The sequence below is a fragment of the Magallana gigas genome, chromosome 9 (genome assembly GCF_963853765.1).
Source record: "Magallana gigas chromosome 9, xbMagGiga1.1, whole genome shotgun sequence".
Lineage (NCBI taxonomy): Eukaryota > Metazoa > Mollusca > Bivalvia > Ostreida > Ostreidae > Magallana > Magallana gigas.
The window spans coordinates 6595842-6608864 of record NC_088861.1 but is presented as its reverse complement, the minus strand read 5'-3'; the positions used below and the strand labels follow the sequence as shown (position 1 = coordinate 6608864).

The window sequence follows — 13023 nt, the reverse complement described above, 5'->3', positions numbered from 1 at the left end:
ACTCATAGTGAATAGCCAGGTATCTTAGCAGGGAGGTATACTTTTGTATATAGATCCATTTTCTAAGGGAAAATATAAAACTTTATATATAAACAATGATTTAATGTCCTGTGCTATTAAATATAAGATATATTAATTTTCATACTTCCTATGAGAGCAAGGAAAGGTTTCATAAAGTATCACAATTGTATCAAGATAATTTCTTAGGCAGAATTCATACAAAAAATATTAAAATTTACTCTTTAAAGAAAAAGTGACATATGCATTAAATATCCTATTACATGCAAACTGGTTATATATATTTAAATAGAACGAAGCAACACCAATATGATGTTAGTACAAACATATAAGAGAATGCCATGTGTAAAATAAAATGAATGAAATCCATTGAGTATTGGTTTCAAATTTCTGCTTTTGAACAAAAGATAAATATTGGCCAATATCACCAGGATTTTGGGTGCCAAGTCTTTGAGTAAATCAATCTATTCAAAACATCTTAAATCAAAGTGCATTGAGCCGGTGTCTATTTTTGCAATTTCTTTGTTTTTGGCAAGAATTGCAACCCCTGCTACATGTATGTACATAATATTTATCTGTTGCAACTAGATAAATTTTGCTATGGATAGCTGTGAAATCATTTTCATTTGTGGGGGTCGATATTCGTTGGTAGCCAAAATTTCCCCGATTTATGGGAATGTAATTTCATTGGTAGCAAGTTTTGTATAATTCTTAAATATTATAATAAATGAATGCTTGTTCATTGGGATGTAAATTTATGGCGAAGTGTTACCCACAAAAGCCACAAACATTGGTCCTCCACGAACAATTATGATTCCACAGTACTTAGGATTCCTTATATAATTCCTCACAATACTTACAAAGCAACTCCTCAAAATTTCATTTACATATTAATACAAAGACTCAGTCAAAGAGTGAACTGTGCTTTATCAACCCTCCAATTAAACCATCTCTTCCTCTACATTCATATTAACAATAACAAAGACCAGCCCCTCCCCCCAATTTTTTTTTATAAAGATTCTTTAACTGGAAAACACAAAATACTCACCAATATTAACATATTTTTTTATTGACAATTATGGACAATAAATTTATAATCTAAAGGAATAATCATATAATACCAGTACATTATCAAAAAAATATAACAACTGTAATAGTCAAATTCTCAATTTCAAAAAAAAAAAAAAGAATACCATGCAAGTTAAAGGAATAAATAGCTGAAAATCTTTACACGATTTGTACATTATCAAAATACTTTAATAAAGGTTTTCAAATCTTTGTTTCATTTTAATATGCTTTGGTGATTCTTAAGGTGGTATGGGACATCTGTTGGTATATCTAATGTGGATTAAAGTAAATTACAACTGAAATACTTTCACCTGTTTGAAATGTTAAAATCTTTTAAAATCCACAGCGGGATTCAAACTCATAACTTGCAAGACGTGAGCCCTCCAACCCACTGTGCTACGCTGTTAGATAACAACTTTGGAAAGGGAACTACTTATAAAATTATACTTGATTTTATTATTTTGATAAATAATACGCCACAACATGTAGGTGTCCCATACCACCTTGACTATATTTGCAATTGCTAAAAATTTTTAAAAAAGACACACAACACTGACAAAATCTTTTTAAAAAAAAATAACCAGAAGAAACAAATTATTGCAGCAGTTTTGAAATTTTTTTTATCAAAATCCACCCACACATTCTCGTTTCATTGCAAACAATAGTTGAAAAGTTCAAATGAACAAAAATAAATACCCACAAAGCCAGAGTAGGACAAAGAAGGTCTTCCACAAAAAAGAAAACAACAGATAATTTGCTTGTTTGCTGCAGATTCTACTTCAAGAAAATCTAGAATCTGCCTTAGCAAGATGCCTGCCAATTTTGTTTATTTGATGAGTATAATTTTGGTGAATTATAGGAGATTTAGATATTTATACCAACTGAACTAGAAATTTGAAAAATAATCCCAAAATCATGGAAAATAGATATGTAAAAGATAAATTACAGGAGAATGCAGCATGATCTGTTTAAAACTGGCCCACAAAATTTTTGACTTCATTATTTTTAAAAATTTCATTTGATATAAGCAAGAGAAAGACATACAGCACATTTGATTTACAAGGTCATAGAAAATAAAATAAACCTTGCAAACAATATGTCTACAAAATCTGGGATAAAAATTTGTCTTACACTACAAAACACACAAGTTGATAAGACATACACAGTACACACATATTTGTTCTCTCAAATTCTGTTTAGTTTCTGAGATATCATTTGGTGTAATCAAATAGGCTTACATTTGGCACAAATGCAATACAATAAATAAAAACAAAAACAGATAATAAATTAACATCATTTTTTTTTTTACAACCTCCATTATTTATCAACCTTGGTAAAGTTTTCTTTGTATACACACATGCATATATAATATATATTTATGGTAAACACAATAAAATGTTTCACATCAATAACAACAATTAACAGTTTGCCCTATATTTTAACCATTTTGCACTACAGGATAAGTTAACACTTTTCACATAATATTGAACAAAGAATCAACTTACTGCTAAAAGGGGCAAAACTCTCCAGGTTAAATATTGCCCTGTTCATTTAAAACCCAAAGAAAGATGACTGTCCATGCCATGAAGTCTCTATCTTACAATATCTATACCATTGCATTTCACCTGTACAATTTTAATGCAATGGAAAGTATACTGCATGCATATTTATTTCCAGGAATTTTTTTATAGAAGTTATCGTAAATATCTCAAAATAACAGACAGTACTGTAAAAAGTGGCCATTTACAATGGTGTTCAAGTACACTTTCCTATATTCAGACAATATGCATGGGTATTAATTTCCCCCACGCATAAATTACCTGGTACATGTACCATTTTTAGAGTAAACAACTGGTAAACCCCTTATTTATCTCAATATTACAGACTATAAGTTAAACCTTCTATAAGAACTTACAATACTTAACTGACATATGAAGAGAGCTACTGCACAAAGTCAGAATGAGATAGCCCATTTATATCTTTAAATTTTAACATGATTTTGCACTTTATAATAGCACTAACAGGATCTACAACATACCATGTGACTCAATCTATAGCTTTGGAGTTCTTAACTCCAACATTTCACATTATTTGAAAAAAAATCAAATATGCTTAATAAACTGTTGGAAAAACTCCTCACATCTAAATTTACATGTAATTAAACTCTATAAAATCATACCAATAGCCCCTGAAAATATCTTTTTTTCTGCTGTAAACTTGCACCACTATGGCTGTTTTATAAAATGGCTCTCACAGAAAACAAATTTCCCCCCAAAAAAGTATCAAAATTGGTCTCAGTTGCGTATACAGAAATGTAATATATAGATATTTTGTAAATTCAAATCGATAATTATAAAAGCTAATTGGGCAAATCAAATATACAGAATTTTTTTTGGGTTTTGCATTTCTCAAAAAGTCATTTTTTAAAAAAAAAAAACCTATGGTACATTACACATAAATAAATATATAATGGAAAGTTATTGAGTGGTGCCCATGCAATTCTAGTGCCTTGAAAGTGAATATTTATTTCCAAGACAGATTGATAAAATCTGTATTGACATCCCTGCCCATGAAAAACCAGTATTTTCTAAAAAAGAAATACCTGAACACCTGAAAAAAACACACAAAAACAATGTCATGATACTCTAAATACCTCTATGTAATCTACAATAAAATAACACTACTTCCATACACCTACAGGGGGAATGACTTTTGAAACTATAACCAGAGGCAAATCTCTGCCTGCAGTGTACTCAAAAATCTAAAATGAAGCACATTATGGTCTATTTTGGCTGAAAATCTGTTGATGGGCCTCCACTTCAGCTGTTGTTAGGGGCACCGCATCGTAATTAATTCTCTGGACAGGTGGATGTACGGACGATCGCCGCCTACCGCCGCGCACCACCTTACACTGTTTATTGATCTCCTGACCGTCAGCAGAAGGACAATCCTGGCTGAAGGCTGTGGTGTCCGTTTTACTGTTGAAGGAAGTTGGGTCTGATTCCTGGGAGGGGGAGGGGTCGCCCCCACACTTTGTGTCCATGCTGTCAATGTCCACCTCAGGAACCACCTGTAAGGGACCTGACTCAGAGGACATGGCTTTCCTGGTAAAGATAATATAAATTCATTGCATTTTAATAATGTTGGCTTTAAAGGTCTCAAAAATACATTGGTAAAAAAACTGATTGCATATTTCATATTAATAACATATAAATGTTGAAATATTCGTGATTAAAAAATTCAAGTTCTCTAAAATCATCAAAACAGTACCACTTGTCTATGATCCCGGTCAGGGCCACCAGGACCTGGGAGGCGGTGAAGCGACTGTCCGGATTCAGCACCAGGAGTTTCCGGATGATGTTGATGGTGTCACTTGATACTCTGTCATCCCTGAAATCGGAGACAACATCAGTAATTCACATCAAGAACCATATTTACTTGCCTATGTCACACCAATAAGTCAGAGGTACTTTTTAAGGTAGATATTGCAAGATTTACTAATGTCACTCCTATAAGTGGAGTACTGTGGTTTCATCAATATTCGTTAAATACCAATTCATGGATTTCTTTGTTTAGGTGATCCACAAAATTAACTGTTCATTGAAGTGCAATTTTTATTAACATTTTGTGTTGATAGGGTCATTGGCCATGAATTTACGTTTCCTTGAAATTGTGATTTTCACTTTATCCACGAAAATTGATGCCCTTGAATATTAATGAAACCACAGTATATAACTGCCATGATGAAAAGATGAGAAACAAAAGTGGGAACAATTTTGTTGTTTGGTGTATAGAGTAAAAATAAATCATAAATGCAGTACACATGCACTCAGTGTTTGAGTTGGGCTTACTGGGGAATGGTGTACTCAGCTGCCTTGATCTTGGAGAAGAGTTTCTGTGGCACCACATCATAGAAAGGAAATTGTCCATACAGCATGGTGAATAGGACCACGCCCAACGCCCACATGTCACTGGGCTTACCCAAGTACGGCTTAGCTACAACGACAGGCACAGTCAATTAAGGAGCCATAAAACAAGTCAAGATTTCGGAACTTGTTAATTACTTCAAATGCATAATTTGATCCATTCTTTGAGTTTAATTTTTACCCAACAAGTTTCATTAAATGCTAAATTTTAATCTTAACATTCATAGTTAACAAGAAGTACACATATATTGAGGATAAGCAATACATGTGTATCATTGAAAGGTTTAAGGCTTGAACCCTATAAAAACCGACCTATTCAATAAAATGACACAATCCTACTCTCTACATTTCAAATTTTTTTCTTAATTTCACAATATCAAACCACCCCTACACCACACATTGATTTACCACTGAGGACGTCAGGGCTGATGTAGGCGGGACTCCCTCGCTGATCCTTCAGGTAGTCGTTCTCCGACACCAGGTGTTTACCCAGACAGAAGTTTGTGATCGTGATTCTACGCGATCGCTTGTTCAACATCATGTTCCCAAGTTTTAGGTCTCGATGGACAATGTTTTTCTGCAAAACAATGCAAATTGATATGATTAAGAAAAAAAATTGCAAAATTCTTCCTTAATTCTGGAAAATAATATTAAGAGCAGTGTCACTCTTGGCAGGAAAAAGAAAGTGATATTCATGTAACTAAAAATGAGGATATTTTAGAGTGTTGTTAATCATGCCAAACCATGATAAAAACAACGTGGATGTAAAGTGTCTTTTTATAATATAGGTATGTTTCCCCCCAAACAAATATTAATGGAAGCTAGGACATAAATACATGTACTTCCTTTTTCCTTGTTTGGTTTTAAGTATAACAGCATATCAATTTCAACATTTAAAGTATATAGCGAGATAAGAATGATTACATTTACATGTGCTTCCTTTAAAACACTTCTAGAGAATATCTACTGATCTATCTTTCAAACTGTAAAAATTTTTCCATACTCAATATTCCAGTCAATACCAGTCCCCATTGATAAAAAAATCTTTTGGCTTTTTTCAATTTCATTAATAAAACAATAACCTTGTGTAGGTTCTCCACAATGCGTACGATGTCGTAGAATATGACGATGGCCTCCTTCTCCGACAGCTTCTTCTCCCTGATGACGTAGTGCTGGAGATTGATCAGGTCCGCGTTCTTGCTGCTGAAGTCGTGGGGGGTCAGGCAGTCCAGCACCAAACAGAGGCGTGTCTTCTTCTGGCCGGTGAACTCCACGTGACCCCACTGGTCCAACGTGTCTCGTTCCTCCCACGCTTCATCCTTTGGAGCAAAAAAATAATAAAATCGAGCTTGGTTATTAATCGCATTTAAATACACTATTAATCTATTTAATTATCCTGTGTTATAAAATTGCACTGAACGAAAATACTTATCAATTAATTAATCCACCAATTAACACACTTATTCATATTTTATGAAAGTAAAAAATCAAGCATGTTATTTTCTAAATCTTTTTTTTTACTTCAATACACTCTTTGTTAACTACATGTAACATAATCTTGTTTATCAGCCACATCACAAAGGGATTACTCTTCCCCAACCCTTTGGAGTGTATTTTTACCTCACCTGTCCTTTCTTGGACAATCCATGGTGGGGAACCATCCCCATTCCCCTCTTAAACCTTTATCTTTTATTTTCTTTAACCACAGACTGTAATCTACTTCCAACATAACCCAATTCATAAGCAAGAGCACATAGTTATAGCCTCCCCTCTCCCAACCCCTTGGTGTGTATTTTTCCCTTGGGACTGTACTTTTACCCTCCCCATATGCATCCTTTCACTTTCAGCTTCTTTTAACCACTGTAAACTACATGTAATATTACCTAATTTATCAGCCACAACATAGATTTATAACCACCCCTCTCCCCCGTCTTTGCCTTGAACAAACAATGGTGAAGTACAACCCCCTTTGGTTTTTAATTTTTCAACATCTATAAGGTGGTATGGAGCCCCTCCATATTGTGACCAACTTCCGCATGAAATAAACAATAAAACTAGGTATAAATTTATAAATGTTTTCTTCCCTGAAATTGTTATCTGACAGTGTAGCGCAATGGGTTAGAGCATTCACCATCAATCTGTACATCATACGTTTAAATCCCAATGGGGAATTTTAATTTTTTACTACCTTTCCAACATTTGTTTAACATTTTTTTGGTCAAATATTGTAAAATTTGAAAATTCTATACCAGTGAAAGTATTTTGATTATTATGTACTTTTATCCACATTATCATTGACAGGTGTCCCATACCACCTTAACTACTGCTAAACTACTTGTAATATAACCCAGTTTATCGGCCATGACAGAGTTATGATAACTCCCCTCTCCCCCTTTGGAGAGTCTCTCCCCCCTCCCCTGTCTTACCCTTGAACAATCCAGGGTGATTACTACCCCCTTTTGTCCTTTATCTTTTATTTTCTTGAACTACTGTTAACCTACATGTACCATAACCCAATTTATCGAACACAAAAGATAGCTATAACCTACCCTTCCCCCCTTCTTTGGAGTGTATTTTACCTCCCTTTGACAGTATTCCCCCCCCCCCCCCCCCACGTCCTTACCTTGAACAACCCATGGTGGTGTACCACCCCCTCCTGGTCCTTCAGTAGACTCAGTAGAGAGTACTCCGTGTGCAGCAACATCTTGCCTTGTTTACCGTCCTGGCTCTCTCTCCTCGGCTTTTCCAGGGTCAGGATCTACAAAACACAGTCAAAACTTAGCAATATACAGTATCACTTTTCATCTTCATCATAACTTAGTCAACTACACATAATTCAATTTATGTAAAAATAAAGAAAAATTTGGCTAAGAAAAGAAGCTAATATAAACCATGGTTCCTTTTCATATCCTACTGCAATTGTTGTATGAATATTCTTACCTTCAATGTATAGAAATCATCTGTCTTTTCCTTCCTGGCCAGACACTGTACAATACTTCTGACGGGGGAGGAGCCCAGTCTGGGACCTTTACCAAGTAAAAGTTACAAAATACAATCAATACTCAATGAAGACTAAAATTTCCAAAGCATTGTAAAAACTCAATATGACTTAATAGAGGAGTCTTTTCTCTCCTTTTTTCCTTAAAAAAATGCATATTTTTTCAGTGCTTGCTTATCCAGAGTAAATATATAAGGTCCTAATTTTGAAAGAGTAATTTTTCCATATTAAATACCCAAAAGATAAGGTCCTGCTCTCTTGATTCCAACACTTGAGGGAGGGACAACAATTTCTGAGGAGGTTTCTCCAGAGGACCTCGATGACTTCCTGTTTGATGGCACAGAGGCAGCTGGGTAATTATCCTGTGACACTAGAGACTCCGAAGACGAGTGGAATGATGGGTAGGTGAACAGATTTTCCTGCGTGAACTGTGACAGGGTCGTAGACAACTCTAGGGGAGACCTGAAAGTGGGGTCGTCTGGCTGACCCAGGGGGTACAGTGGAAACAGACCATCAGATGGCAGCTGGAGTAAGGTGGAGGAACAACTGGCCGCAGGGGAGTGTGACAACAACAGGGAGTTTTCATGGTTGGTCAGCATTGTTCGTTGATGGCTAAATGCATTTCGCACAGATTCTGATGGTGTCAAGCTTCGTATATGCTCTCCCGAAGAAGACCTTGTCAACTGTCCCCTTATATTTCTAGGTAATGGGGTCCGTTGCTGGTTCTGTATGAAGCCATGTCTAGACTGAACCCCCGCTGGGTCTTGCACTGGTACTCTGGTTGGAATAGAACGCTCCACTCTGGCTCTTGTTTGGGCTCTGGAGCTGCTGGCAGCCCTCTGAGTCAATCTCTCCTCCAGTTCCCTCTGGTATCTAGCACTACTTATAGACATGCCTGGACCGGTAATCTCTGCAGCTCCAACACTGCGACTCTGTACTGCAGGTTGATGTGATGTTGCAGTTGCAGGTTTAGTCTGCCTTTTCGATTCATTCTGAACCACTGACTGAGCTGTAGAGGGATGTATACCCTGAGCTGACTTCTTTGACTTTCTTGTTTCTGGCACTACAACATGTGAACTAAAAACGAAAGGGTTTTTTGAGATTGATGCCACAGCCCTTTGCAACTGTGGCACCTTTGCATCAGCATCCGCTTTTCCACCATGGTTTTGTGAAGCAGGTTTTCTGTTATTAATCAAAGCTGGATTTGTTATGTCTTGTGAACCTCTGGGAGTCTGCTTCTTGCTCCTGTGTGAAGACTCTTGCTCCGAGTCCTCATGTTTCCTTTTATCTGCCCTTCTCTGCACACCGCTTGTCCCTGCTGTTTCTCTGGGCTCCTGGAGCTGAGCAGGCACTTGAGAGCTGCTGTGTGCTACATCAGAATTGGTGAGCAGCAGGTCAGGCTCCCTTTCTGTGATGTGTAACCCCGACTGACTCTGACTTTGGGATGAAGAGGATGATGATGAAGATGGGGGTCTTTGTGACTCCAAGTTGCTGTTATCTGTGGCATTTGTTAGCTGTGCCCGCGCATCAGATCTCTTCATTATAGAGATTCCATCTTTTCATATACTGTCATGCAGCAACAGCCTGAAGAAGAAATGAATTCGATACATTTAATATATGTACTGGTACTGTATCGGTTAATGGCTAAGACCAGTTATCGGCTAAACTGATAGTTCGGGTTTATAGCACGGGACAATCCAAGATTTTTTAATTCAGTCATCTTTTTCGAATAAAGAAAAGTAAGTTTGCTTTAAAACTTTCTTGAATATGTTTTACACAAGAACTTAAACGATCATTGTTTACCGCTGATTTTACATCTTTGCACTTTCAGCTGTGGGGAAAATGACGTAATAAGTTAAAAATAGAATATTACTTCTTTGTGATACGTTCTTATATCCCTTCTTTTATTTGACATACAATATCAATACATATAACATGTATAAACAAAAGGAATTCATTAATTTCCGAGAGATTCGTAGCGCAGTTGAACGCCTGACTGCACAATTATGTATTGAATAGTCTACGATTTGGTGAATTACCGTATGATAATAAACGAATAATTTTATGAGTTTTGTTTATAATGTATCACAACCCCGATTACTTTAGTCTGACCCTACAAGGGGCATAATTCAAATTACATTTTGCAGAGTATATAATCATCATGTACAGGGATTTTATACTATGTTATTATTATGAAGCCAATAACTGGTACAGTAAATCGCAAAAACTCGGCAAATTCGGGGCCTGCTAAAAAGCACAAAACAAGATGTTTGCGGTTCTAAAATATGATATAAACTAACAAATTGATTAATAAGGAGTTAATTATTTAAAGTATGGCAAGTTTTATCCAAAAATATCAAGAAATAAGAAAATACGAAAAGAAAACATTAAATTTTAGCTGATAACTGGTACAGTGCCAGTACACTGACATTATAAACCTCTGCATGAATCCTTTGTTACGTCATAGTATCATATTGGAAATGAAAAGAATTTCGAATTTCAATCTGAAAATTCATTGTTAACAGTCGCCATTTTAGTGATAAAATCTGAGGCATTCCAGGTGCAATTTCTGGCAAAATGGCAGGCAAATTCAAACTTAGAAAAAATGAAAATACCTTGGTATGACCCACTAAATGGTAATTTTGGGGACTTTTATCTACATATACATGTTCAAAAAGGTTCATGGCTGCTACATTGCAAGTATATGGGACACTTTAATTCTTACTGGGACGTAAGCATAGTCTGGTCATGGAAAAATTCTTTCAATAATAAACCTGTCTTCTACTTCAAAATACTGAAGAGTGTTCCCTAAAGAGCATTAAATTAGTCAAGTGAATGCGTAAATTTTATGCATTCACTTAGCATGAGGTAGGTCTAAACACAAAACTGATTTCAAAAGTTAAGGAGGCTTTTTGCCATATTGGAATTAAATCAATTACTTCCATTTGAGGTTTTTAATCTAACTGAATCTGACTGCCTAAAACTCGTGTTTTTCATTTGTCTCTTTTGCACGGTAATAAACTATATCAATATCATCTCCACCTTGGTTTCATTCGTATATACCCCCGGGCCACTTTGTTCCCGTTCATTTGTGAAGTGACCGACAGAGTTGATACTATAACATTAGATACGACAGTCAAAAATATTACCTCAGAAATATAAATGTAAACAGCAAATAGTAGAATGCAACGGCTTTACATATAATGTATTGACTTTTTCCCTCGGCAAGTTCCTGTTGTAAAATTTTCTGCTAGATGGCGCTAAATTAATTACAAAGTAAAAGAAAAAACATTGACGGTCTGGAACAATATTTCCCGAACCGGTATTCAATGTAAAACAAAACCGTTTTGTTGACCTTCTTATTTCTTTTTTTTTTTTAATTTTATAACTGTAATCATATTGTATAACATATGAAAACATCGTGTGCGACCAGTAGGACCTATATCAATGACTAACATGCGCGGATCTAATAAAAAAAAAAAGGGGGGGGGGGGGAGGCGGGAGCAGGGAATCGTTTGCAATATGGAGACAATCTTACTGTGACCACATAACAGGTTGCAAAAACACCTGTTTTCACAGTTTTTTATTATATATTTTAGTGATATTTGTGCATGGATGTATGGGAAGAATATGACATGTTTCCATTGGACATGACAAATAAACTTAGACAAGTTAAAATTAGAACTTTCAAAGAAAAGAACAGGGGCGTACAAGGCGGTGCATATCCCCTACTCACAGCAATGAAGACGGAGAATAAGTTTATTTTTATTTTTATTTATTTATTTATTGATTTATTAAAATGGAGTCTAGACCCATAATGGGTCAACTTTGTGATTTTCACCAAAAACGTTTTACTTTATTAACTATTGTCAAAGAGTTAAATTTATTCAGTACGTTAAAGTGTCAACGTAGCTCACTGTGATAGGCGGAGGCTCGTAGTCTCTCCTTATCCACGGAGAGGGTGTTCGAATCGTATAGACGGCGTTTTATTTTTAATTCATTTAAGTAAAGCGTGTTTTGCTTTTCTATTGATTATGAGAAAAAAATATCGAATATCATTTATATACTGACAACAAATACGTTATGTTCATGTTCTGTTCATACAATGTCGGATAAAAATAGCGCTAGCTCAGATATAAAATCATGCTTTAATGATTAGAAAGCATCAAATAAAACAAAGGAGATAAGTATCAAGTACGTGTATTATTGTATATTATTTATTCATCAGAGAATGCAGTTCTATATTATACATGTACATGTACTGTTGCACAGTTTCAAATGTAAAGATTTTTTATATTTTCATATGCCATTTTAAAATCCTGGGTACGGGGGAATTTGTCATGCCTTGTACGCTCTTGTCCTTTATATTGAATATGAAAACAATAAGAGTCAGTTTTCACAAAAAAACCCCACCGTAGCATACATTTCATATGTTCTAATTTGCATCTGAACCAAACACATGCGCGGATCTAAAAAGGAGGGTTTTTTTTTGGGGGGGGGGGTCGGTTCCGGTCAGTTATATACCAGTAGTGCCTTTTCCCCCCAAGCCACCCCCGGAAAAAATGGCTATATAGCAGTGCCCCCCCCCAAAAAAAAAATGGCTATTTAGCAGTTTTTCCCATAGAAAGCTGACTATATAGTGGGGTTTCTCTTCTTTTATAGCCAGATTACCCCCACGGAAAACGTACTAAATGTAGTAGATTCTCCCCCTGTTTTACATACCGGTCATGTTTATGGCGGACCATTCGTGGCAATAATTTGCAATATCTGAGATAATAATAAAGGGTTATAAATGCATTTATTAATACATAAAATAAAATACATTGTACATGATTTAACACCCCGATATGAACAAAGACACGCGCCATCATTACACTTTATTTCCCTTTTTTTGGAACATCTTTGCACCTAATTATTCTATAATTATAACTGACCAATCTTAACTTTATTTTGCAGAGGAAGGATTAAGGAGTAGTTTATTCCCGCCTATATGTCCCTAAAGGCTATAGATTT

The 13023-nt window shown here is 35.5% G+C and overlaps 1 protein-coding gene across 1 annotated transcript; it reads right to left on the bottom strand.

The window, feature by feature from the left end:
- Window positions 1–3517: 3517 nt before the first annotated feature.
- On the bottom strand, window positions 3518–11277 carry LOC105335529 (uncharacterized). The gene is made up of 9 exons (XM_011439459.4): window positions 11160–11277; window positions 8246–9594; window positions 7953–8038; window positions 7636–7770; window positions 6095–6331; window positions 5421–5589; window positions 4938–5082; window positions 4357–4476; window positions 3518–4190 (listed from the first exon to the last, which is right to left on the bottom strand). Exons 2-9 carry the CDS (start codon window positions 9549–9551, stop codon window positions 3863–3865), a joined length of 2526 nt encoding a protein of 841 aa, XP_011437761.3. The 5' UTR covers window positions 9552–9594; window positions 11160–11277; the 3' UTR covers window positions 3518–3862.
- Between the last annotated feature and the right edge of the window lie 1746 nt (window positions 11278–13023).

Excerpts from the sequence above, each read along its gene's own strand:
- LOC105335529 (XM_011439459.4), bottom strand. The coding sequence starts at position 9,551 with ATGAAGAGATCTGATGCGCGGGCACAGCTAACAAATGCCACAGATAAC. Across the intron at positions 5,083-5,420 it reads CAGCCCTGACGTCCTCAGTG|CTAAGCCGTACTTGGGTAAG; the intron begins GTAAATCAATGT and ends CTGTCGTTGTAG. Across the intron at positions 4,191-4,356 it reads ACCGGGATCATAGACAAGTG|GAAAGCCATGTCCTCTGAGT; the intron begins GTACTGTTTTGA and ends TATCTTTACCAG.